Source organism: Grus americana, chromosome 6 (assembly GCF_028858705.1).
Source record: "Grus americana isolate bGruAme1 chromosome 6, bGruAme1.mat, whole genome shotgun sequence".
NCBI lineage: Eukaryota > Metazoa > Chordata > Aves > Gruiformes > Gruidae > Grus > Grus americana.
In genome coordinates, this window is record NC_072857.1 from 34,994,671 (window position 1) to 35,022,609 (window position 27,939).

At 37.5% G+C, this 27,939-nt stretch overlaps 1 protein-coding gene across 1 annotated transcript in view; it reads left to right on the forward strand.

The window, feature by feature from the left end:
* COL5A2 (collagen type V alpha 2 chain) overlaps window positions 1-27,939 on the forward strand; it is a 107,943-nt gene that overhangs the window by 46,485 nt on the left and 33,519 nt on the right. The window contains exons 2-16 of the mRNA XM_054829818.1: window positions 7,488-7,712; window positions 9,207-9,220; window positions 11,261-11,293; window positions 11,944-11,976; window positions 12,650-12,703; window positions 16,206-16,316; window positions 17,224-17,301; window positions 19,367-19,411; window positions 19,941-19,994; window positions 20,591-20,644; window positions 21,871-21,924; window positions 24,287-24,340; window positions 25,073-25,126; window positions 25,881-25,925; window positions 27,152-27,205. Of these exons, the coding sequence (XP_054685793.1) occupies window positions 7,488-7,712; window positions 9,207-9,220; window positions 11,261-11,293; window positions 11,944-11,976; window positions 12,650-12,703; window positions 16,206-16,316; window positions 17,224-17,301; window positions 19,367-19,411; window positions 19,941-19,994; window positions 20,591-20,644; window positions 21,871-21,924; window positions 24,287-24,340; window positions 25,073-25,126; window positions 25,881-25,925; window positions 27,152-27,205 (962 nt within the window). The remainder of the gene's footprint in view (window positions 1-7,487; window positions 7,713-9,206; window positions 9,221-11,260; window positions 11,294-11,943; window positions 11,977-12,649; window positions 12,704-16,205; window positions 16,317-17,223; window positions 17,302-19,366; window positions 19,412-19,940; window positions 19,995-20,590; window positions 20,645-21,870; window positions 21,925-24,286; window positions 24,341-25,072; window positions 25,127-25,880; window positions 25,926-27,151; window positions 27,206-27,939) is intronic.

The following is a 27,939-nucleotide window of genomic DNA, read 5'->3' on the forward strand; positions in this document are numbered from 1 at the left end:
GCTTGATTGCTGTCATCTGAGAGTATTTGTATAAGCACTGCTGGCAGATCAGGCTCTTCAAACTCTCTCCTTCACCCAATTCTCCTACAGGCACCAAGCAATATGTCCAGCCATCCTACTTGTGAACCAAAATAAAAATGGAGAAAAACAAAATAAAAACATGTTTACATCCAACCTTATTCATGGGATAACACTAGTGAGTTAGTTTAACTAAGTGCTTTTGAAGTATGCAGATCCAAGACTGTGGAGTAACCACCAGAAAAGGGTCAGCCTGACTTATCTTTCAGCAAAGCATGGCTGCTGAACAGTTCCCTGCCCTGTCCGTAGCATAACACGGGGTGTTTAGAAGGGTTGAGTCTTGTTCAGTAGCTCAGGAATAGTGTTTAATATGCAGGTACAACATCATCAGATGATCTTAGGGAATTGAGCAGTATAATAAACATTGGATAGTGCTGTGGGACCAGCAAGAGAAATCCTTTTTACTGGAAGGGATCCCAGCATATTCTGCCTTTGTATCCAGCATGTGTTGAATCTTGTAATAAAAACATTGTTCTTGATTGTACTGTTGGAAATTAACTTTATCCATAAAAAGGCAAGCAAAACTCCTGTTCGCACCAATGGAGACATAAATACATGAACCTGTGAGCTGGAGAAATATGGACTACCAGACCAAATGTAGGGTAGTATTGTTTCCATCCAGTTACGGAAAGAGTGGAGAAGCAGTCGTACATTTCAGACGTTAATTTAGAATTCATTCAGAGGAGTCTAATGGTATCCTAAGCACAGTTTTTTCTTTCCACTTTTCCCTGTTCAGCCAAATCTGGAATCACAGTGCTGAGTGGAAAACAGAATTATTTATTTTGACACAATTTTCTGGAAGACACAAAACCCATTTGCCAGATCACACTCAGAGACCCCTTTACCTAGGAGATTACCTCTTCTCCTAAGTCAGGGTATATTGTTTTGCTGTTGCTTTCTGCCTCTGGGCTGTTGTTTAGAGCTTGGAGGTTGGGTTTTCTTGGTTGATGAATCTCAGAGGGTAAACTCCCTTCCCTTAGTGCCAGTCAGAAGTGACTGGCTGGCCACAAAATGTATGCCTTTAGTGAGGCTTTGGTTTACTGCTATAGCAATTTCAACAGTTAATTAAGTCTCGGCTTGGGAGGTGACTTGCACCTTGATACTTAGCAGTATTTATTCATACTTAATGTTATTTGTGGACTCTGCAGGAAAAACAGTTGAGTGTGTAATTTTCCAGCCCTAAAATACATGTTTTAAAATTGTCTACATCATTTAGGAGAACACCCTGGGACTTTTCTGCAAAAAAGCACAAAGGGTGGCAACTCCTTGCCAGAGGGTTGACCCCCTCAATCATATTGAAAACTCATTTGGAATTAAGACCATTCAGTGTCTTAATCTGTGGAATGCTTTTAAAACCACTTACTTATCATCAACTTTGCAAGTTAGCCTCTAGGATTTTTTTTTTTTTTTTAGGCAGGAACTCTGCAGGAGGGAATAAAAAACCCCACCTCTTTTCCTAAGAAACAATTCTGATGAAAACCTAGTTTCCTACAGGTTTGTGTTTTAAATTGTGTGCCCGTGCACATTCCCAAAAGTATAATGAAAGAGATTTGTTATTATCCGCTTGTTTTATAAGGGAGCCTTGGTGGGGCACTAACTTGGAACTCCCTTCTCTTCCTAACTGCGTATGGTCACAAAACTTGCAGGAGCACAATTATCTTAGTGACTTGGTCTCTCACAAGGTCTCTGTCGAACTTGGCTGAAATCAGCCCCTGGAGTCAAATGGGCTTGGGGACATATATGTCACAGTGCAGTCAGTACGGTCACATAAGCCTAATTTCCTTAGGAAACCGTAGGGGAAATACAAAATGAAATGTTCATCTGGACCTTCAGCTGGCATAAACCAACACAGAGCCACAGATTTTGAGAAAGTCATCTTATTTTAGACCAGTGATTGTCTGTGCTAGTTATTTGTTTAGATAGTCCTGTAATAAAGCAATCCTCTGCATGATACTCTTGATGAATCTGTGTGTCATTTGTTGTTTATTCTCTTGGCTATGCAGGGAGATGTAAACTGAATTTGAAGCAACTGAGAAAACATTCATCTTCTGTAACCTTAGTGAATTAACACTCTGTTACAGACCTTGTTAGTGGTCAGTGTTTCCAAAAGAATGCTGAGTTATTTGGATTTAAGTGCATTGTTGTACTCTAGCTGTTATCTGAAGTTCAATAAAATGTATGATGTATCCTGAGTGGAAATGTCTGAATGCAAATTTGATTTCATTTTTTCATAGTAAGTGAATTGTGAATCAGTTCAGCCTTTTATTGGTAAGGGATTCCAGGTTCATCCTTGTGTATGTAACTGTAAAGTACTTATGTAAACTGGGTTAATCATTATTAACAAGAACTGTTTCCATGCATCAAATGGAAAATAGGTTTTGTATTTATCAGCACTCCCGAAAAGTATGTGATTTTCAAAATAATTACATTTACATTACATATTTGCATGGCACAGTAATTTGGATAATTATTTATTGCCACTAAAAATAGTTATCAAAAGATAAACGCAACAGATGGTGTGATTCTTATTGGAGTAAATAAGGGGGTTTTTTCCATTGATTTAATGGGAACTGGATCAAGCCCTACATTGTTGTTGCAACAGGCTGATAATCAAAGATTATTAATACCAGACTCCTCTTGTCCCTCTGGGCGGTCTGTACACATGCACAACAGTACATCTGCAAAGTGGTTGTTAGTGCGTATCGTATTTCACTTTGATTTACTTCTGCACCTCTGCTTTGTGAGTCAGCAGGATTAAATTTTATAATTCATAACTTGAAACTCAGCTTTTCATATTCTAGAATTTTTTTAAAATTTAAAAGCCATCGTATCTATGTAATCTTGTATTTCCTTACGCTTTGCACAAACTAGCGTCAGGATGACAAAGACAGGATGAGAAGTTACCTGCACAAGCTGTTTTGTTTCCAACCGTTTTTCATTAAATAACCATACCTCTTCTGTTCCAGTCTTTTTGTTTTAAGAAATGTAAAAGCATTGGGGTTTGGTTACAGTCTGCATCAAGAAGTCCCTCTTGGCAGAAGAAAGCATAAAACTGGCAGACTGTGCTTTGAGTACCGGTCATGATCTTTTATGGCTTTGTTAGACGATGTTCTCTACTGCTGTAGGTCTGTCAGCCTTTAGGCTCCTTTAATTATTGTGTTGGTAGGACTAGTAAAAATGCACTGAAATGGAGCTGCTTTGCTGTCAAATCCTTTTCTTTCCCTTACCATGTCATCTATGAACTAAAGTTGTTCATGTCTGCAGAAAACCTATATATCTGCAAGTTTTGCTCGTGCCATTTTTTGCCCACGTAGGGCATTGAGAGATGTATTCCTTTCTATCATATACATGCCATCTCTTCAGCTGAGGTAATGGTGGTTGACTGCTTCCATATTAGGTTGTCTATAAGCAGAGACAGAGAACAGGAGAATATAGTTTGGGGCTTTGGGGATGTTTCTGCAAGGAAAAATAAGACCTTAGGAAGACAGCTTCAGCAAGTCTTCCCGTGTAGAGCAGTCTTTCTTTTCTGCCCTTTCTTACCCTTTAAAAATATTTTTGCTCAAGACACTGTTGAAAAAAATTTTCTCTTTTTACGGTGTCATTTTCTTTCTTTTTGTTCTACCTGGTTCCATGCCCAGGTCTTACTTTCCTTGTTCACATGCAAGATGTGAACCAAAAGTCAATGAGAGCAATCATAGTGCAATAATGAGGAGTAACTTTAAAGAACAAAGCAGCAGTGAATTTCCAGGTGTTGCTTTCAAAATGATGTAGTGGTGCAGGATTGAAATGGTTTCATATGCTGTCCTTTAAAACACTTGCCCTGTTGTTGGCTTGTTGAGGAGTGGAATTAACCTTGAGAAAAATTTACTTGAAAGGAAAACAAGCTCACCATAAAACGCTCCAGGCAGGGTGTGACTAGCACGCCTTTACTGTGCATCAGCTTCTTTGACACTCGCTCGTGATGACTGATGGGCTTTGACAGCCATCTAGTGGCTGAGATGGGGGGTTTACCCCCCAGTAATTAGTACAATTTCAGTGTTGTCACAAGAACCAGGCCTGGGTATGTCAGCGCACGATGCGATTTTTTTACCTTCAAACTGTTGATGCGTAGTCTCTGAATATGATGATTTAGTATATTAGCTATAACTGACTGACTGACTTCTGATCAAATAGTTCTTTCAAGCAAAACTGATACTCCAACAGATCAATATATAGCAGAAAAATAATTGCATTGTACTTACTGTGCTTTTAATTGAAATTCTCTTTCATGAAGGTCCTTTGAATGAGTCCTTAATACCCTACGATGTATTTTCTTCTACCTTTTATGTATACAGACTGCTTTGAAACTCATTTTCATTGACTTCAGTGGATTTGCCTGTAGATTCTCTGGTTAGGTCCAGTACCAATCAGAATTATACTTTTTGTTGGTGAGAAAGGAATTGGTTAATGGGCTAGCAGATCCTTTTGTACACTGAGAATTTCCAAAGCTGCTTCTCAAGCCGTTCAGCACCTTGTGTTACAACCGCAGAGGCAGAAAGAACATGCGGCATAAAGAGTTTGTAACTTGGTCTCTGTAATTAAAAGAACTCGCAGGTTTCCAAATCAGGGAGGAATGGTGCAACAATTTCCTTTGCTGCCTTTCCCAGTCATGGTGTAGATGGATAACATGCCTGCAGTTCAGACCTGAGAGGAAAATGTCAAAATGTAATGTGGGATGAGTTGCCTTTGAAATAGCTGCTCATTTCAGGTTAGTCTCTCAGTGTAATGCAGTCACAGCAGAAAGGAAAGCTAGAAGCATCAAACATAATCAAAAGATTTAAAATTAAAAATGTGTTTTCTGGCAGTATTGTGGGGTAGGTTTTGTTTGTTTGTTTTTATTATGACCATATCTGCAATCTGATAGGAAAGTTGGTATGTGCTTGTCCCCCTGCCTTTGTCTGCCTCTTTCTCAGCCGCTGAGCAGGCAGAAGCTAGTCACCATCTGGCTCAGCTCTGATTTGCCAAAGCAGTTGCTATGTGGTTTATTTGAAGTTATGACAGAATGCTGACTTTGGGCTCAGTAACTCAGAAATTTCATTTATGCAAAGTGCTGCTCTTCTGAACAGCACAACCAGTTCTGCGGGTCATACATTGAGGAAGACATAGACCATATGCCAGACATCTGGGGGGAAGAGGCTAAATATGTCAGACAGCGCATTATGTCATGCACACAAGGGAGAAGCGAGAAGAGTGCTTTCCAAAATATGATCTGCAGTTTGGAAAATGATTCTCACAATGTCATAAATGGACTGTACAGCACACTTGTTTGATGTCTTTACTTCACACTGAAAACATTTCCTCCTGAGCTTCTGCAGCACCCCTTCGAGTCATTCTGTCGGTGTGATAAATTGATTGAAGAGAGGAGTTGACCTGGTATAAATTTGGATTTCAGTTTCTGTTAGAAAGCTGCAGAAGTTAGTGATGGCAGGCAACAGTTAATGACACATCTGCTCTGCTTCTCCGAGCTTTGACATTGACGGAGTAACTGGACTTGAGTTAAGGCATGAAGCTGAAATCCCAAATCTGTTCATATTTATTACTTCGGGATTTTCTGTTTACATCTGGTTTAAATTAGGACAGAATTGCATAGAACAGTGAAACTGCCCTTGTGCTTAGAGCTGTTAATTTTTACGCTAACAACAGGTTTTCTTAAAAAATAATGGTCATGATCTTTGACTAGTGGGATGTCATATCTCTCTCTATATATAGACATAGATATATATAATTGCCCCTATTCCCAGTCCTATATCAGTTGGAAATTAGGGCTTTTGGGGAATTTTCAGATAATGGTTTTAACTGGATTGTCCAGTTTCAAAGACATTCTTGATAGGAAGGTTTCTGTGGTCAGATGGAGTTCCCACTCAGGTAAGATTAATCTTCTCTGCAGTATCCCAGGGGTCAGGAGAATCATTTTGTACTGTGTGTGGCAGCTTTGCTGTGTATTACTCAGAGGGTGCCTTGGTACTGGGGTTCTTGGTTTACAGTTTTGTGACCCGTTGTCTAGGGACAGCATGGGGACAGTTCATTGCTTTTGCGGGCACTTGTGTTCCTTTAGAGGATGAAATATTTGTTGGACCAAAGTGAAAAAATCTTTCTTTTTTTGCTGAAAGGGCATTCTGTAAAATATTGGATAGCCAAAGAAAAGCTTCCACTTGACTTGAATTTTGAATTCTTTATCAGACATATTTTGTTTTTATGGGGAGATACTCACTCATGATTTAAAAAAAAATAATCCAGATATTTGGAGTATTTGCCTACAGAGTAGGAAGAAAACAGAGTTTTTGAAATGTCTTAAGTTATAAATTGAACCCAGAGAACTTGTTTTGCCTTGGTAGATTTGTTGGAGAGAAGAGAGCAAAAACTATATTGAATGCATTCTAAATAATCAGTAATAAATTAATTCTAAATTGGAATTCAAGGAAAAGAAAGAAAAGTAATAGTATTAACACAAGAAAGAAAGTAAACCTGATGTGAATGGAGTGGATTAGGTTAAAAATGACATATGCAACTGCAATAAAATGGAATGACCTCCATACAAATGTGCGAATGTGTACATATATAGGGTATATGCATATAGTCAGTCAATGCTGTTCCTATATAAATGGCCACATAGGATAGTCTTTCATATAGAGTTAAAATATTTAAGATATATTTTGTATAGAGTTAATATATATCTATAGCAATAATTTATTTGTGTGCTGGGTTAATCACATAGGGCCATGACCAGCTGGGTTATAAGAACTGAGCAAAATGGAGACTGCTGGCTGTTGGCACTAGACAGTGACTGACTGTCCTGTTTGGAAGATTTGATTGTCCATGTTGGCTTTACCTTACACCAAGACCCCAACAAATGAGTTTTTTTCTTTTCAACCACCACTGCTGTGTCCATTTAATGCTGTGATAAGTCTGGCTATATAAAGTACCTGCAGCAGGGAGCAGGTAGTGTATGCCGTTTCGTACAGAAGTCTCACCGGTTCTTCTCCCTAGCCGGATGTCTCTAATACCCTGAGCACAACAGTTACAGAGAGCTGGCACGTAGCAGGAGTTCTTCCACACAGAGTTAGTACCCCACTGAATGACATCCAGACACTCATGAGGCAATGTTCATTCAATACCGTGGTGGGTTTGTGCACTCCATGATGACTCTATTTTACTTCTTTCTAATCAACAAATAAGGTGATAAAATAAGACATTTAAGATGACTACTATTAAAAAGTCCTTTATATCAACTTCAGCTACGCTGGTGGATGTTTTCTTTGTGTATGTGATGCTGCTTCTCATCTCCAGATATGCTCTTTTCTTGTCCAGACCTATGCCTACTTTGATTTCATGGTTGGAAAACGTGTTGTATATTCTCTCTCCTATCCCAGGAGAAGATGTTGAAGAAATAGCCTGCACTCAGAATGGCCAGATGTACCTGAACAGGGATATTTGGAAGCCCTCACCATGCCAAATTTGTGTCTGTGACAACGGAGCTATTCTTTGCGATGAAATCCAGTGTCAAGATGTGCTGGAGTGTGAGAACCCACAGGTGCCCCCAGGAGAGTGCTGTCCTGTGTGTCCCCATACAACACGTGATTTTGACACCACCATTGGTAAGATTGCTTTCCAGTTTGCTTTTTCAAAAGGAGAGACAGTCCAAAGAACTAGGAACCTCATGATAACTGAAATTTCTAGTAGTATTTCCATGATGGAAGTTTAAATCTGAAGAAAGTAGATACTTGGCAGTTGTCTTCTATCTTGGGTTGCACCTGAGCTGGCTCTAGAAAGTTTTCTTCTGACTATGAATCTGATATAAGCCCAAATAGCTGTATAGCTAAATGATTGATCTGAATTTCATTGTGATATTTCAAGGAGGTTGACTTCTGGCTTCTTTTTGTGGTTAATCTGGAACTGAAGATAAATATATTAAGATAAATATATATAATAAACATATCAAGATAGATATATATTTTTATTATATGAAATATATAATAAAATAAGTGCATGCTTTAATAAAAGGCTTAGGGCCCCTCCAATAGATGAATAAATGTAAGCATTATACGTAAACAGTATAAAGCATTTCACCAAAGTAGAAATGTGGATGTATGATCCTTTTGTGAGACTTAAGAAAAAAAATTAGCATGAAGTATTATTAACTCCCTGTTTGCATACTTTCTGTGATATACCTTAAAGATTATGTCTTTTCCAGGCCATTTCTTCTTCCTGGAGAGACTTGGATGAAGCAATCCCCACTCAATTTCCCTTAAAGAAAATCTCTTAACTTGCAAATAATGCTCATTAATACTGTGTATTGCATATTCTGAACTACATTCTGTAGAAAATAATTAAAGCAGTTTCTTCAGGAGATATAATTGCTGTTGATTAGCTTAATATAGAACAAAGTAGTGATAAAGAGTATGTAGTAGGGACTTGTGTAATTGAGCAGTGGAGTGAGATGTGGCAAGCATTAATAAACAGATGGTGCATCCTGCTGTGTTGTGGGAGGCATTAGGCCAACAAGGTACACCCAACAAATAAAAAGCAGTATGGATACATTACAGCATTCTTTGCTGTTAGTCAAGGTATTAATAAAATATTCCTCTGAAGGATATTTGTGGCTATGTGGCTTTGAATTCAGGCATATGATATTGCAGGTGCTTTTCAAACAAGAAAGGGTCAAAAATCCCTCAGTCAGCTCTCTTTTGAAAAATACCATGTAATATGTTGTGGATCCATCAACATTGCTTGTATTGAAGTCAGTAATAAAACTTCATTTGACTTCACTGTCAATTATTAGGCCAGCTTCTGCCAGTTCCCCACGAGATATTCTGCTTTCCTAAAGTGCTTTTCCTTATTCTGTGCAATGCTGAAAAAGGGTGAGTATCAGAGGACATCATTGCAAACCGTTCTGATTCCTCACACCTGAACAAGGGAGTATGCGTGTCCCTGGGAACTTCCCCAGCTCCCTGGAGCTGATACACCATCTTCTGTGCATCCAGGATCTGGGATGGCTCTAGCTGTAACACCTGCACTCAACTCTTACTGTGTTCTGGTTCTCAGAGTAAAAACATTAATTTCCTCTCTTCTTCTTTTGTCCTTTTTAATAGGTAGAGGAAGAAAGGTAAGATTTCCTTAACTTTTTTTCTTCTTTTTTAAATGCATTACAACTGTTGAAAGAATCTTTTGTATCTCCTTGGAGCACTTCACAGAAATTAAATATAAGGTCTGTTAAAAACACTTAATTCTTTCCTCCTTAGTGGCTAGGGAGATTGCAGCCCACATGGAAAAAATGCTGGGATGCAGGCAAAACCCCTGCTCTTAATATAGAGAATCCCTTGACTGAAAATCCCTGCTGTCTACATAAAAGGAATTCCAGTTTGAGTAGTTTGGTTGTTTAATCACTAGCAGTGCCACAAAATGAGGGAAGGGACCATTAGGTCATTAGAAGCCAAACTATTAAAACTTCCAGCTTGTTTTTTGCTCAGCCTTAGCTGCCCAGTGTGCAGTAGGTAGCACAATTCCTCTAACCATTCCTGCTGGAATTGTGAAAACTTTGTGCAGGAGACATGTCTGTATTATGGTGCAAGGCATTACTGTGTCTTGTCTAGCTGTCCTTGTGTTAGCTTTGACCTATACCTAATTCAGGTATCAATCACAAGATACCTGTTGCGCTACTACCCATAGGCTGGAGCAGCCACTGAGGTCGGACACACTGAGGTAGGACACACAGGAGCCTAAGGGACACCTTTGCTAGGCAAACGTACTCCAAAACTACTTGCCTTCTAGCTGGTACCCCACAGCGTTGATGTGATGAGTTCCAATGCAAAGTTATACTTACAAATTCAAGTTTTAAAAAATGTTTTACACTGATCTAAACAGCATTTTTAATAAGAATTTTTATTTTCTTACATTTGCTGTTGTATTTCATTATTTCATATACTTGAGCATGAATAACTGGGGTTTTGCATAAATCACTTAGAGGATTGCACAAATGTAAAAATACTCCTCAGCCATATTTAAATCTATGGAACCATGCTGAAAACAGTTTTTTGGCATCCTTTCTACTCTCACTGTGGTAATAATTCAGGCCGCCCAAGGCAGCTTGCATAACATCACGGCCAGGTTCGAGTCAACACTAAGTAAAACACTGGCAACCATTACTCGAGTTCTTGTGAAGGTCCCTTACAACAGGAGGCTCTGCTGGGGCCTGAGCGCTTGACAGGGTCGCTTGGTGCGAGCACTGATGAAGAACAGCGATGACGTGTTCTTGCACAGAGCTGCACTTCTGTGGGCAGCATCTCTCATAGTGTGCAGTTAAACAAAGAGAAGATTTATTCTTACAAAAGAAATTAAAATACATTCTGATAAATGAGCTTTTAAGTTAGTAAGCAGCTTCAAGAAATAATAGAAATAATTTTTAGGTGATCAAGTATATACAGTCATTAAAACTGAGTAGCTCTCTATGCAGAGGCAGTTTATGGAAATAAATGGACTGTAACCAGCTTATTATTACTTGATAAACAAGGCAGGAAAGTTTGTAAAGGAAACTTTTACAAAAAGTCCTCTTTTTTTGTTACAGTTACCACCGATAGGTCTAAACCCAGTTATTCTATGTAGCATGTAATCATTGTGAACGCATTCAGCTCAAAGAAAAGTCAATTGGCAAATGCTGTGTCCTTCATTCAGAAGTTCTGCGATACCATTTTGTGTTCTGTCCCTATGCTGCAGATGGACATGCAGGTTTTTAATGTCCATAAATATAGTAATATGAATTTTAATTTAATACCTTGAAGAAATGGAGTCTGAATGCTGCTCTGGGCTCTGCATTTCATATGAATCAAATAATCCAATAACAGAACTGCAACATGTTTTCTAGTGTTTAAATATCATGGTAATTTTTTAGTTTGACTCTTCTTTCAGCCAGTACATTATGCAGTTAGAGAAAACCTGGTAATTTATAGCCTTCATTAATCAGTGTCCATAGTCATTAAAACCAGTATGGATTAGCAATCACAGGTACCTTAATTTAGTCTCAGTTGTTACCTTAGAGAAGTCTTGGCATTTGTCAGAGTCACAGGGATGGTGTTGGTGAAACTGGTATGGTTAATTGAAGTTTCACTTGTTTTCTGCCATCTGATGTTTTTTAATCTTTTTCCTACAGGGACAAAAAGGAGAACCTGGAATAGTGCCACCTGTAAGTCCATTTTTTTCTTCATTTATCAGCACACCATAGAAGTATACATCTTAGTGCTTTAAAGCAGAATTGCAGTAATTAAGGAAATACAATAAAATGTACAGCCTAGGAATGAAAGGAATGGAATTAATTATGCTGTTTCACATATCTAATACTAGAAATTCCTGTCCATTGCATTTTGGGAAAAAAAATCTTATTGAGTTAAATCTGTCATAATCTTCATTTTTATAGTTAGAATTTTATGGAGGTATAATAGTAAATTAGTATTTGGAAAGTGTAGAGACACTTGAGAAAAGTGGTGAAATAAATTGTCACTTTCTATCTTTATTATCCCTTTCTAGCATGAAGACAAGTTAAAAGGATCATTAAGTTGAGACTAAGTCATTGTAGTTCACTTATTTATTTCATCTTTTTTAGAGTAACAATGATACTTCCAAGATTTTCCTCGTATTGCTTATAAAAAGACTCCAAACTGGAAAGACATAACCAGTGGAATTTTTTTTTTCCCCAAAAAAAGCCTCACAGCTTGCCTGGTACTTTAGTTTTCTCTCTTGCTATTTACTTTTCAATAACTAATTTTCTGTAGGGTAGTCATTACAGATATAGACATAATGTTGTGTGGTAACTTTAATTTATATTGCTTTCTTTAGGTTTCGGGAATACGAGGCCGCCCGGGACCAGCCGTGAGTATTTTTTGATCTTCTGTTTCTCTGATGATAGTATTTTCCACTTTTTGCCTTTCTGTTTTGTATTGTGAGGATAATGTGAAGGAGGATTCTTCCGTGTCTGTAGTGGGTATTGTCTGCAAAGCCGATGCATTTGAGGCGGAAATAAGATTATGGGATTTTTTACTAGTCTGAGGTCAGCCCATCCCCTAAATGAATGGATGTGCGCTTGTAGTACATGCATGTCTAGGGACCTCTGTGCCAGGTTGATGCTCGGGGATGCTTTTCTAGCAGGGATCTAGCAGGAGTAGAAGGAAGTGCAATATGCTCCCCATCTGTGGCTAAGTAGAGAGCAGTTCTGGACTAGCAGGAACCTGTGTCTCAAACCTGTTCATCTCCACATTAAAACCCACCAGCATCCAGAAAACCTTTGCAAAATTAACCTGTGGAGCACGTGAGAGATGAAACTGTTTTGTTGATCTCTGCATCCTGGTTCTACTCCCTTCAGGCAATGTTCAACTGAGAAGAAATATTAAATACTTGGTGATTGTAGATGTTTTCTTTATGATCATGCGGAAGAAAAATACCCCACAAATTAATTTTCAAATAAGCATTGCATTTCATATTTTCAGAGCTTTTTTAATTTTTAACTAGTTTAACAGGTACTTAATATTTCTAATCTTTCTTTTAGGGGCCTCCAGGCTCACAAGGACCACGAGGAGAACGAGGACCAAAGGGAAGACCTGTAAGTTATTAAGTATCTCAGAAATCAAGTACTGGACTAACCTCAAAAGGTTAGATGGCTTTAAACTGTCTCTGTGTCCTCTAGAGTTACCAGAACTTTCCTCATATTTTCCAAGAATCAGGTAACAAACAAAAAAACATTTATACCTCACCATTCCCTGGGAAGATTGAAACCTGAATGTTTTGAGATAATTTACAGAGGTTTAGCAGTATTTCCGCTAGAAGCCATACTTTCTCACCAGTTACCCAAAGCAGTGTCTGAGACTATGGCTTTCTCCAGGATTTTTAAAAAAAAAAGAACAAAGAACAAAACTGGAACATCACATTCGCCTGTTGAAGAACTTGCTGACTTTTTGCTGGCTACTACTGTCCATCAGAAGCAGTGTGAGCTGTGTGGCTCAGAGCATTTCAGAAATGGCAAAGCTCAGGAAGTTAGCAGGAGTTAATATGTGACTACATATGTTGGTATGCTGGTGAATAATATAATCAAGATTGCTCAGTGGAAATAAAGACTTCATAAGGGAATGTCAGTGTCTGCATGTGGAGAACCACAGAATGGCCAAAAGGGAGTGCTGAAAATACCAAAGACGACACGTTCGTGTTGAAAAAGCTAGGTCAAAGAGCAGAAGCTGCTAAAAGCAGATTTTAAAGAGTTGTATCACTGTAATTTCTACGTAGATAATTTCCTATGCCTCAGGAGAGAGCAAGCCAATACTGAATTTAGGCATAGGCCTAAAACCGACTCTTTTCTGCTCTTCCTCCAGTGAGTGCCTGCTGTCCATAGATGGTAATGACACTTCTTCTAAAGCAGTGGAGGAAGCGTGTAGCCTCTTTGAGATGGAGGCCAAGCCACTGCTGCTCTCTAGATCACCATAAGACGTTTGTCTGGTGAATGAGTATCAAGATGCTTAAAAGAATTCTGGAAGTAATTGTGAAATCTTGTGGTGTGCAGAGGAATCTTGACTGTGTTTATAGAGATGTCTGAAGTGCTTTCCTAATATGCAGTATTGTCAATGAGATGCTAAATCATTTCCGATTCTGTGCCATGCATCCCTTGTATGTCTCTACAGAGTGTAGCTAGAAGCACCTAAAATACCCAAAGGCTGTAAATAGTTTTGAGTTCCTTTGCTATAGATTATTATACTGCTTTCAAGGAATATCAAGGGATTAGGAACCAGTCAGTTCCTTTGAAAATAAGGCTCTTACTGACTAGTGAGCAGAAGGAACTCAACCTTGCTATGGCCTTTTACAAAAGCAGGACCCTTGGATGTAAAATTAATTCTGGAATATTAGCATATTTTTTACTTCAAATTCTTTGTTAGTGTAACAATGAGAGAGAAACAGCTAGGGAATAGCACATTTGCAAAATGCATCTAGGGAGGGGGAGTTTTGGAGCACGATACAATTTCAGTTTACAAATGATCTTTTGAAGACAGAAAGTAAGCTTGAGCATCCTCAGAACCATTGGTGTGTTTTGTTTCAGTATGGATTTATACTCGATTGTCATTGCAGCACCAGTTAAAATAGATAGTAGTTTGAGAGTGTTCTACCACGATCTGCGTTTCTTTTTATTCCATGACAGGCAAAACCTGTAATAGTTCCCTGAACAGCAGCAGCAGCAATGGGCCAGAATGAGTAAATTGCGTGTTTAAACGCTGCCACCTCGTGGTCTTTGTGAGAATTCCCGCCCTTTTTTTTAACCCTCACTGACCTTTAGCTGGTGAAAGAAAATCAAAGGGCTTTTTTTTTTTTTAAATATACATATGAATAGATAAATAATATAAAATATAAATGTAATATAAAATAAATAAAAGTATAATCAAGAATTTATTTAAAAAAACCCAGACATTGGTCATATATTGCTGGTTAGTTGCCACCTACAAATACAACATGCTTTGGGGGGACTTTTTGCGTTTTGAGGTTGGGCTTTGCAGTGTTGCTTTTTAATCAGGTTGATTTCTGGTGATTAAAAAGTAGATTCTTCTTTAAAAAGAATTGAAAAAAAGACTTTTTTTCTATGTCAGATTTTGTTAAGATGTCTTGGTTTGGTTATTGAAAATCAATAGTCATATAGAAGCTTGCTTAATTCTCTATAGGCAACTGTTTTTTTCTCTAATGCTTTGTTTTTATTTTGAGAACAAATGAAAGAAGATAACTCATTCTTTTCCTCCTTTGGACAGTATGCACTTTTAGGTTTGGCAGTCTCTACTTCTGTTTATAATAGAAATATTTAATAATAAAGTTTTCTGCTAGAACCTTCTGCTTCTGTCCAACATGCACGAATCTTCTCATTTGTTTCAGAATACCATCTTCTCACAACTCATTCTGCAAGTAGGGAGGTGTGTGTGTACATGTCTGTCTGATAAGAAAAAGATTTTCCCCTGATCACTAGGCTTATAGAAATTGCAGACCATAAAGATAGATGGAGAATTAGGAGAATGAGCTCATTCACTGGGAGTTTCCAGGAATCCTGTTGTCAGTGCTATCCCAGTGTAGCCCTTTCCCAAGGGAACGCTTTTTCTTTAGCATGTGAACCATACTAGTTCAAACTATAGTAGCTCAGACATAAATTCCATTGAAATGTGTCGCAGACTGCAAGGAAACACAGCCCTCGTCTCATGGAACTACAAGCAATCTGTCTGATTATAATTGTGTTTGTAAAGATGACTCACTGAGCCAGGCTCCCAAACTTTTATGTTTAAAGGTCCTTAAAACAGAAAAGCTCATTCTACCATATAAAATTTTTCCTCACCATAGTCAAGCATTTTATTCTAATGAAGCAAGCAGTAGTGATGAGCACTTTAAAGTCTGTATTTGTGATTGAAGTATATCTATATTGGCCCTGTTGCTATTGATTTTGTTCCGCTAATGTTTTATTAGCTGCTTCTATATTTAATTTTAGTTCTGATTACAAGATAAGATGAATGCAGAAGTGGGTGATCAAAATGGGAGCAATTGGACGGCCACATAGCCTACTCTGCACATACTAGCTAGAAATAACATAGACACCAAGGGAGTTACTCTGCATTTTTGGCAGTGTAACTGTGTTGAGAATTCAGCAATAGTATTAGCTGTCTAAACCATTCATGATGTCAGGAAGCTGTAAAAATCCAGCCTTATGATGGAGTTTCCTAAGCATGTGTAAGTATGTACGCTAATCTGAGCTATGTGTATTTTAGAAGTAAATTCGTGTTATTCTATATTGTGTGCAAAGCCAAATAGTTTTTCAGGAATAGTATACTCTAGTATGGAATGATAGGAAGCCTGGGTTTCTAAAAGAGTCTGTGAGAGAACTTACTGCAGTTTACTTGTGTGTAGGTTTTATGACAAATTTTAGCTAACGTTTCTGATCTGAAGGTAGGAACAGATCTTGAGGGATGTTGTTTGTTTGAAGATCTTTCAGGAGAAACACAGATTTATCACAAACGAGGCAGTTGCTTGCCAGTTACAATGATTTTAATGAATAACTGCACACTGATGGCATTTCTGATTTTTCTTTCTAGGGTCCTCGGGGTCCTCAAGGGATTGATGGTGAACCTGGTATCCCTGGCCAGCCTGGTGACCCTGGTCCTCCAGGGCATCCTACCCACCCAGGACCAGATGGACTAAGCAGGGTAGGTTTTACACTTGCTTTAGTAGAAAGTGAACTGAGTGTTGGGCCAGATCCACATGATATAAAGAGTAACTTTGCTTCAGTGAACGTGGAATACTGTGCCCACAGTTCTGTCTCCCAGTTATGATGGACAGCAGCTAGTGGCAGTGCAAGTTCTGCCAAAAATTGGGGCAAGTTGAGCGTGAGAAACCTTGGAAATGACACACCTTTCACAATGGGTTTTAGCATCTAGAAAAGCCAAGGTGCCAAATCTAGAACCCTCAGTGGGGTTCCATTACTTCCACCTGACTTAAACCCAAGGGATCTGGGCGACAGTACAGGGAAACTGGTGTACCAAGTTAGGAATACAGAAAAGAAAAAGTAAGATGAATTATAACAGAAAAACTAGTGAGAGAAATTAAAATGTGGTTAAGTATACTTCTTGCTGGAATTGTTCAGACCAACACTGAGAAGACTAAAATTCTAATTTGCAATCATAAAATTAACTGCGTTTCAATTTTCCTTAAGATATTTCTGAACTTGTTGCACAGTAAGTGGAAAAAAAAAAGGCTTAGAAGACATGAAGGAGTATTGCAGGTGAAGTTAAGGTGTGATTTAAATTTGAAGGTAGTAAAAGAAATTATTAATTTCACAGGAGGCTTTACTCTTTTTAGGTCATTTTCCTATTTGTTTAATATTATAGTGAAGGTAGAGTCAGAATAGTAAGCAGACAATATGATGCATTCAACTGGTCTTTGAAGCCTTAAACCACTTCAAATTTAGAGGAAAGAGAACTTCAATGATTAAACCAAGAATTTAGTTGTCAGCGCTGCAAAGGCAATGTAAATAATGAAGATGTGGTTACATTGGTTTTGCCTTATGAACCATCAAATGACTGACAGCTAAAATCACCCCTCTTATTTTTGCAGCCATTTGCAGCTCAGATGGCAGGACTGGATGAGAAATCTGGACTTGGTAGTCAGATGGGACTGATGCCTGGTGCAGTGGTAAGACCAAATTAGCCCTGTACTGTAGAACAGGGTGGAAGTGGAGTGCCTGTGCAAAAACCCAAAGGGGAATTCATCCTCTTCAACTTCCTCTACCTCTAGAACCTGCATGTACAGTGTGTTCTAATGAATTTTTGCACAGTACTTGGAAAAAAGTGAAAAAAATTTTCTTCTGTTAAACTGAATGCTTTTTTTCCCCCACCTCTAGCCACCTTCTTGTCTTCCTTCCCTCCTTCTGAAATATAGCAGCTACTAACAGTAAGGTACAAGGAAATAAAAAAACCCAGCTCCTGATGTTCTCATATCTTGAGTCACTCCAGAGTAACTGCAAAGCGTCAGGTATAACGCAAAGCAGAATAAACAAATATGTAACTGAAGTCTTCTTTTCACACTGTGACATCAAAGATAGCTATTTTTGGTAGTAATGTAAAAAATCATTTCTGAAACCAACTGTTAAGTGAAAGCTGTGGTTTATTATTTTAAGAAATTCATTCTGCTTTTCCAATGTGTCCAATTTTATCATTGGCATCTCTCACTGTTTAGATATGCCTTGTACTTTCAGTGCACTGGGACTTTAATGGTAGCACTGAAATTTTTTGTCATTTGTGAAAGCTGTTTCAACACCCTAAGCTGTCTCTGCTAGAAATCTTGGGGTTATTTTTGAATATTATCTCTCTTCACTATACTGTTACCCTCTTTGGTGTTATTTTTAAAATTCACTCTTAAAGGAAACCATCCTTCAGTGATTGTACTGTCCATGAGTTTGCCTACCTGAATCTTATGCCTCCAAGTCCCCACTAGTAACCTTCAAACCCAGTTTCAATACAATTTGAAAGGTTCTAAAAATAATCTGATGTTTTGCCTTAGTATTAACTTCTGCAGTGATTTCTTCAAAGAACTTTCTTTTTTTGTGAATATCTGTCTCCAGTGAATTTGCTTTGTGCACATACAATGATTTGTTCCATAAGCCTGTCCTACTTACTTTGTTGCCATCCATCATTTTGCTTAATCCTTTCACTCAATTTGTCTTGAGACATTGCATCTCTTGTACTGCTTCTTCTTTTGTCATTCTCAAATATGACTCATTTTAATATTAATATTTCTTTTAAGGTATTTTTCAATATCTAGGTCTCTCCAAGGCCTTATACAAAGTCTACTGAAGTCAGTTGCACTCACTGTCTTTGCATTGATTCATCATATTCTGTGATATGCTTTTTTCTTTTCCTTGTAAACTGAGTAACTGACAGTCATTCAGCTGAACCATTGTTTTTTGTTTTATTTTTAAAGTTGATTAGAATTTTTAAATTACCTATTACTAACTCTTCTACATTTGCTTTGGAAAAATTAGTAAAAATTAATGAATTGTGTGTGAAAGACATAAATCTTGAGCCTCTGTGAAAATGCAAGTAATTGTCTGCTATAGGTGTTTTTATGTTGCCAGAAGCAAGTGAATTGCTTTCAGACAAGATTATGTTTACTTCATGGTATAAGTTACAAGTAAGCATGAGATTTTTCCTAAAAAAATCTTGTAGAACTTTTTAAAGGGAAATCTGAATTTTCTGTAACTAGAACTGTTTGGAAGCTGTTTGGGTTGTTTGTATGATTCATGAAAATATGTCCTTCCATTGCTGCTTGTTGCTGCTCACGTCTGAGAACAGCAGCATGAATTTCTTTTGTCATTGATTCCATTATGAGATTAATCCAAGTAATGGATTCCCTTCAAGGAGAGACTATTCCCCCCAACTCTATTCTGTTATTACATTTTTTTCATTGGAGCTATGCAGGCAACCCAGTTATTCTGACTGTGAGATTCCAGAAAGCAAGCGAGCCCATATTTTCAGCTTCTAACGAATTTACACTGCTGTGGCTTTTTGAGTTTGAAGATTACCATTCTATGTACTTCTGTATTTCATAACATCAGTCTCCTGAATAAAAGCCTTTCCAAGGGTTGACCATATAAATGTTATCTTGGAGGTCACTATCAGGCCTTTTTGCTGTCTTTGTAGGATGAATGTTACTTGAGGAAGGGTGTTTTCCAGTGTGTAACAAGTTATGTTTTCAATAGGGTCCAGTGGGTCCAAGAGGTCCTCAAGGTCTCCAAGGAAAACAAGTAAGTACTTCACCTTAGGGGATTTAAGGTAACTGACAGAGTTGAAGACAAAGCACATAGTAACTGGGGTGTGTGCATCTCTGTGGCAGTGTCCATCTTCAGTGATGCATGTACGAATGCATCTTCATCTAGAGGTGAATCTAAACATGCTGCTCTCAAAAGCTCTGCTCCAGATGTACTCTATACACAGCAATTAACTCAGAAAGAACAATTTATTAGATCTTTAACAAAGTTTTAGCCCAAAACACGTTATTTAATGAGGGAACAGCAATGAAAATGGTGACTGTTCTGTTTTCAGTATTGGTATGGTGTTAAGTTTCCAGTGGGATTTGTGTATAGCACAGGACTTAGCTAAAGCTTGAGGGATTTTAGTATCCAGCTTTCACTCATTTTGCAATATGAGCTGGTTCTGAATTAGAATCCAGACTGTCCCATGGGCTGTGATTTTCCTGATCACAGATTTTAATTAATATCCTTATATTTTTACTTTTGGGAATTTGTAACTGTGTTCATCTTTGGTTAATTTTAGGGTGGTGCAGGCCCCACAGGCCCACCTGGTGAACCTGGGGATCCAGGACCTATGGTAAGACCAATAAATACAAACATTTCTACAATAAAATTGCAAACAATATATTATACCTCCTTGCTTCAGAACAGATTTTTTTTTTGTGTGTGTGTTGTCTCAGCCAAACCTATTAAGTAACTTCAGTCAAGAGTTGTGGTGTGCAAAGCATGTTGTTCTGAATCAGTGAATTTGAATTGATTTGAACATGCATAATAATGATTAGAGTATAAACAGTCATTATTACTTTCCCAGCACAGACCTGAGGATTTTTAAGGTAATGTAACTTACACAAAGGGTGATGAGAATATTTATTTTTCGGAGGTGATAAAATGATTCAAAAATAAAAGCAAGAGCCAGAGATTGGGAACAGCAACTGTGACTTTTAATGTATTTTTTTCTCCTAAAGAATCCATCCTGTATTTTTATATAACATAATACAGGTTTCTTAGGGACAGGATGATTAGAAAGAGCACTGCAAAATTAAGCAAGTGTGCTCAGGCATAAAATCATCCTTTTTCTATATCTGTTATTATAAAACAAGACTTTGAAATGGAGCAAATATCTATTTTAGTGATGGCTAAATTGACTTCTCAGCACTTATATTTGTTTCTTAGGGTCCAGTTGGTTCTCGTGGACCAGAGGGACCTCCAGGCAAACCTGGTGAAGATGTAAGTTTGTTATTCTTTGTATCTTGTTTTATTTTTAATAAAACAAATATTGGCAACTTTGAGACAGTGACTAACCAGCAGATGTGCCTGTTGTAACTACTTTTATCTATTTACTTTTCTTGTCATCATACTCCTTGTGAAGTGCAGTGTCATAACTATAAACCTTGGCAACCCTTTTCAAAACCCTCCTATCTTTTTCTTACATATCACCATAATACCTAAGGTTAAAGCACTGGGTCTTTATTATTTCTTGCTTCTGCCAGTTCTTTGACTGAGATGTCTTTCTTGAAATCAAACATAGTAATAGACCACAGTTAGGAGGGCAATTGGAAGCGTTTCCTCTCTTTGGGATCACGTGATGAATTAAAAAAACTGTAATGATAACATTCATCTGGATCTGGACAATACAATTTTAGTTTGTTTTTTTTTAAAGCTAATAATTTATTATATTCATAACTGATTTTATGACTCTATGTATGTACACATATAAGTAAAATGTATTATACATGTTGCATATGTATATATGTACTGCACAACGATAGCCTAAGAATTTACCAGTAGCTGTATATTATTTGTTTGCAAAGCACACTAAATCCATCTGAATTGTAATTTATAACTTGGAAATGAGTTGAAAACTGCAGATGTCGGATATTTTAGTATAAAAATTACCATAGCTTGTGTAACAGCTGCTCTCCCATTAAACTATACAAAGCGTTATAAGAATCTTTGAAAACAGTTAACTATCAGTGCAGTGAAACCAAGTCTTGATACTGCTCAAAGAACTTCCTCCATTTCCAATGTAAATATGAGTTTCTTTGGTTGCATTTGTGAAGCACTTTACCTCCTCTCTGTCCAGAAACTATTTTTCTGAAGCCTTTCATATTCCCGCAGCTCAAATATGTATTTGAACTGATTGACATATATAAAGGAATACTTGGTTGTGACTGCGGAGGACTTTGAATAGTATATGAAATACGCTTATTTGATTCTACCATATTTCCTTTCCTATTGCATCACACAGACAGTAGTCACTGACCTAGAATGAAATGATACACATTTTAAAACGTTTGAACAGAAGGAGAAGTAACAAGCTATCACTGAAATTGTTACGGTAAAGAGAAGATATATAATACTGATGTGAATGTCCTCATTTGTTTGAATGGAAGAATGATAAGTTAATATTCACATTTGCTATTTTCATGTGTTCCTTTTTTTTCTTTCTTTAGGGTGAACCTGGTAGACCAGGACAATCCGGTGAGCCTGGATTTCCAGGATCTCCAGTAAGAGCATGATTATTTATGTTTTAGCAAAATAGTCATACTTACGTCATCGCTATCTTTTAGTAATGAGTGCAAAGCTCTGGCATTCGATTTCTGAAGTACTTGTGTTAGCTTACTGTAATGATCCAGATCAGTGTGATAGCTCAGAACCAAACAGTCCTTGAGTTAATCCTGAGAGTCATTTCACATGCATGTTTCAACTGTTTCGTAGATGAAATATGCATGAAACAGATGACAGTACGTACAAATTGTACTTTATTTCCCAGTGTATCACATGGTCATTCGCAATCATGTGCAGGAAGTGCTCAGAGACTCTAAAATGATGTCAGGTTGGGGTGGCACTGTTTACCTTTATAACAGTCAGTCTGAGGGCAGGGGAAGAGGGGATATATAATTTGTTTATATATATATTTTCAATATGCAAATGTGATTAAAGGATTTCCAAATAATACGCACTTGTACTGCAGACGGTATTTGTCATGGTTTACTCTAGAAACAAAACAGGTATATCTGATGGTAAAATAACCTAATTTTATCATCTTATATAATTTTGGCCCATATTATGAGTTTTGCCTTCATTAGTCAAGTTTCTGTACCTGGAGGGGAGCTCTAGTGCAGCTGAAAAGGGGACAGATAAATCCCAGAACTGAAGCCACCTGATACACATCATCTCTTAAGCTGCCTCCTTTTCTTTTTAAGCATCCAGTTCTTGCCTGGCAATTTTGTTAGCAACTGGAGATAGGATCTCTTGGAGAGAGAAATGACTTTTTAACAAGGCAGTGTTGTTTCCTAAGTTTTCCTCCTAAGTTTTATGGATCAAATGCAATGTGTTGTAAACTGCTTGAGGCAAATGTAGTTTGTGGTGTACTGTTCTGTATCAAGCTGTTTTGCTCAATAAAATTATCTTTTAGAAGACTTTCTAATGAAAGAAAGAAGTACTGCAACTGCACACACACACACACACACAAAAATCTCGTTAAGAGTTTGCTGTAATTGCATAGCACTGTAGAGAACACCACTGAATACCCTGATAGTTCATCAGTGTGCCGTGTCTTGATCAATGACAAAGCTCATAGACTGCTGTGGAGATACCTGATGGCTGTTTCCCCTTGTATGTGATTTGCCTCCTTGCTATGTGACTTATCCCATGTGTGAACTTCATCATTTGATTGTCCTGGTTGTCTAAGCCGATACATATGTACCACCGAGCACAGGCCAAATAAATAGCTTTTGTGGGCTAGGTTCGGTCTAAATAAACATAATCTGTACAATTTCAAATTTACATGTAAGACCTTGTATGATAACAGAGATCATCCTTCACTGAGAAACTCATTGAGTATAAATAATTTTAAGCAATCTAATATATTAATTTCAGAAATTTCATACCTTTATAAAGTAATTTTCCCTATAGGAGTCCGCAAACTCTGGAGTAATTTCCCACTGAACTTTATGATCAAACATTATCTGTATTATTGACTATAGGAAGACAAAGACCTTTGTTACGTTCCTTGATGCTAACAAGGAAACAGCTTGTCCATATGTGAAATTCTTCTCTCTAATGCTGAGATCACAGATGTTCTTTCTTCCCTCCTCTGAATATCAGTGTTGCTTCATTTTCTGTAATATATCTTCATGATCTTTTGCTATGCTGAAAGGTATGAACTATAATCTTTTTGAGAACTTTGGTTCAGAGGTACCGTAAAGGAAGAAATGATAGGTTTAACCAGTTTGCTGAATTGTTGTTATCTGAGAGTATGAAGGTGTTAATGTGATTTCCATTGTAAATTCATGTGACCAATACTCTAACACGAGGCACCTAGCTCCCTTCCATTACTTAGTCTTTCCTGAAAGGAAATCAGGAAGCTTGGTAGGAAACTAAGTGCAAGGCAACTTTTGTTTAATTGTTAAATGTGTTTTAATAGCAGTTGTTTATCATGCAACTTGCCTGACGTATTCTGAAAGAACACGTGCAGTTTGGTCTCAGTTTCTGTTTTATTTTAAATGATAGCTCTGAGTTTTGATCTCTGTTTAATCAAGGTTTCTTCATATTAAGCTTCAAAACTTGATCTACCACTAGTCATTACTTCTATTTGAGGTTTGATCATACACCAATGTAAGCAAGAAAGATTTTAATGTCAGTGAAAATGTACGTAATGCTGAGACTGTCTAACATCATAGCATGTTATGCTGTATCATCTGTGACCTGCTCAAATGTCATGCCTCGCTATATTCTGTCACCAAGGTGAAGGAGTGTTAGGAATGTTAATATTAATGCTGCTACCCTCTTCCCTGTTAGCAGCACTATTGATAGGTTTATCTGCAGAAATAAGGATTTTATTTGTTTTTACTTTTTCCTACTTAGGGGCCTCGAGGCTTTCCTGGTGCTCCTGGTCTCCCAGGTCTCAAGGGTCACAGGGTAAGACACAAGATTTTCCCTCTCCTCATAGATGGTGTTTAAAGGCAGTTTCAGTATAGAGATACTCAACAACTTTTGTATTAGTCATGAATTTGACTACACTTTTAGTCCTACCAATTGCAGGAGAAGCACTAGCATTTGAGAGAAGAGGGTCTTGCAGAAAATCAGCGCTATTCCCCTTTAAGCTGACCTCTGTATTATATTCTCTAGTGCTTTCTTCATTCTATTTTTAAGTGATCTGGGAATCTGGAAGGTACTTGCATGAGCCCTGTCAAGCTTCGGGAGGCACAAACCTGACAATTCTCTCACTTTATTGGCAAGTCTTGCATTAGGGTGGAGAACTTGAAAGGTGGATATGTTTGCAACATGGAGTGATTACAAATTACCAAGTTTTCTGGCCAGAATTTTACTTCAGGGAGGAATAAATAGGTTTCCTATGGCTCAGAGCCTCCTTCTTGTTGTTTTAGGAATTTTTTTTTAAACGTTCTTGTTTTAAAAAGGAAACCAAATCCAAGGAAATGTACCTTGTACAAATGGTTTCCATTTTGGAAACATTGAAAAACTTTATTCCATCTGGTTTTTTTCTTCTTTATTTTTTTCCTTTCTTGCTCTTGCCACCTCAGATCTGTTCTTAACACTTTAGTACTGAGTTATTTCAACAATAGTAGTAGGAATGCTCTGTGTGTGTACATATGTAAATATAATTTGTCCATATTTTTATAAATCTCACAGGGATTGAAAGGACTTGACGGTCCAAAAGGTGAAATTGGAGCAGCTGGAGCAAAGGTATTTTCATGGCCCAAAGACCTAAATACTTAAGCATGTTTTCTATAATGCCAAAATAATGAAAGATAATAAAATAACTAATGCATAACTATAACGTAATCTGGCTCTCCTCTTTTGGGTTACAATACTAGAGATTGGCTTAAAAGAAACAGGCATTGGAGAGAAGAGAGAATATATTTTATCAAACTGACTATTTTTCACCTAACAATTTTATTCTCTTATAATTTTTGACCCTCGCTGACCCTTACAACTTCAGGTCAAAGCAGTGGTAACACAGGATAGCCAGCTGGAGACAATTCTTTCAAGGTGGATTAAAAGTTATTTTAAAACATTTTTGGCCTAGTGTAGGTAGTAATCACAGGTGGGTCAGGACTATTCCTTTAGATTATAAACGTAGTAAATGAAGTGAATCTTCCTAAATCTAAATTTAAATGTGAAATCAGTAGTGAAGGAGTGTTTGTGTAAGAAAATACTTCTTTCCTGAGATTGCCTACCACCTTCTGTGGAGGCAACCACAGCAGGAGGCTTGCTAGAAGCACTGCAGTAGGTGCTGTGGGCTGTTAGCTAGAACAGGTAGGAGTTAAATCTGCTTCACTGAGAATATGTAAATATGGCATTTCCCACCAGCACGGGGAACAGCGCCCTTGATGCACACAGGTGACTGTGCGGATCTGCCTCTTAGGTCTAACATAAGCATGGAGGACAGGGAGGAAGCATATTTCCTCTAATTGTGTCATTTCATTTCCATTTCTAGGGAGAATCCGGACCAACAGGTGCCATGGGTGCAACAGGTCCTCTTGTGAGTGTCATGTATTGGATATTACAAATGTGTCTTTAAGATTGTAAATGCTATTGTCAATAGGAATTTTAAGGTTTTCATATCTGTACTTGATGTCATGAAGCTGAATTTTCTCTTAATTAAGGCTTTGTTTTCTATTACACTAACAGCAAATTTGGTCCACTATAAGCTTTCTTTGCAATTCACAGCCATAGATAATAACGAAAAATCAGAAGGCTCAACAGAAACTTGAATGTAGATTTTGTGATTGTTTACCTACTCGTGTAAGTGTAGGGTGACTAAATTTTTTTTACATGTTGATGCTTCATGTGGAGTGATTTCAATATGAGAAAAACTGATTTAGGTTGCTCTGAGATAGAAATGGAATAATTTAAGTCAGAAACGCACTGGCTAAGAAAACCACAGACAGAAGATTTCGGAGGTTATGGTGAGGATAAGCATGCATGACATGGAAGTGAAACAGGGAAACTATTTCTCAGACTAGTTTTCATTTAGATGTGGTTTTGGACATCTGAATACTTACGAGCAGTGTAACGTGCCAAAAATCGACTCTCAGCAGTGCTTCTGGAAGTAAAGCACCTTTCTGATATCAGATAATGACATCTCTCTGCGGAGCACTATCTTGTGTCATGCAGAATGTAATTCCCTTGAAGTGGAACCTAGTTTGTAAATGAGAAGTAGTAAATGAGATTGCATTATTGACCCTGGTGAGTATATACAGAATTTATTCTAATGTGTTTAAAAATGGAAATACTGTTGGAGCAGGAAAAGAGAAATTACAGTCTATTAAATTTCCACTGGCGAGGCTGTGAGGCTGAAAGGATTTATGTGAGCTGCTACTTCTTTCCTGCTATAGGACAAGATAGGCTACACCTGCAGAGGAAAAAAATTAACTTGGTTCTGTAACTGCTTGCATCATCTGTCCTTATCATGCTTGTAGTCTCAGTGAACCTAATCATGTTCTTGTTAAAAGCAAATAAAGAAGGCTGAGCAGAAAATTGCTGAAGAGCGATACAGTGCAAAACTTATGTGAAGCAAAGGAAAAGCCAAGTATGTTTTTTTTTTTTAAAAAAAGTAAAAAGCAAAGAAAAAGAAGAAAAAAAAAGAGGGGGTGGTCTATGTTCTCTCCACTAAGGGGGGAAAAATTAAGTGAACTATGTTTTCCCGTTTTTGTTATTCTGCCATGATGAGCTCCTAAATAATGCACTTTTTGTTCTTTCTTCAAGGGACCGAGAGGAATGCCAGGAGAAAGAGGTCGAATTGGCCCACAAGGTGCCCCTGTAAGTAGGATCTTCTTTTTCTCTCCTTGTGATTCTTCCTTTGTTTTACTTAAATTTAAATCCCTGAGCCTGAAAGTGTTTGTTCATGTGACTGCCAGTCATTTCCATGGTGAGTTCTGCTGTAGCTTAAGAAAGTTAGGGCTGAGCAAAGTTTTGTAGGGTGAGACCTTTAGTATAAATTTCAAAAGTCAAAAACAGTTTTAAAAGGAGAATGCTAGCTGTATGGTAATTTCTCATATCAGAGCTGCCCACAAGGCCAATTACCCTCACAACACTTCTTTCTGTGATACAGAAATGTCTCCTTTGTTCCTATGAAATTTCTCTTGAGAGGCTATTTTCACCAAAAAATTACTGAACTAGAAATAATATGTAAGTTTAAAATGAAAGTTTAGCCTTTCAATTTAAATTAAGTCTTATAATTTAATTCCAGGTAATAAAGCTGTCATCTTAAAAAAATATTTTGCTTTTCAGCAAAAAGAGGGATTAGCCTTGACATGAGATCATATTTGAGTAGAAATTTATTTCTGTCGCTTAATGTCCAGTGTCAAGTAATTGTTTTTCCTGGCATTTCTCCCCATGACTTTTATGTGCTGCATTTATGTTATGTGCTCCATACAATGACACTGTCAAAATATTGGCCTCTCTGAAAACAGAAAAATCCATTAACTTGAAGGGGAGCATAATTTCTTCCAGAAGTTTTCCATGCCAGTGTTTGGAGGGCTCTGCAATCCAGC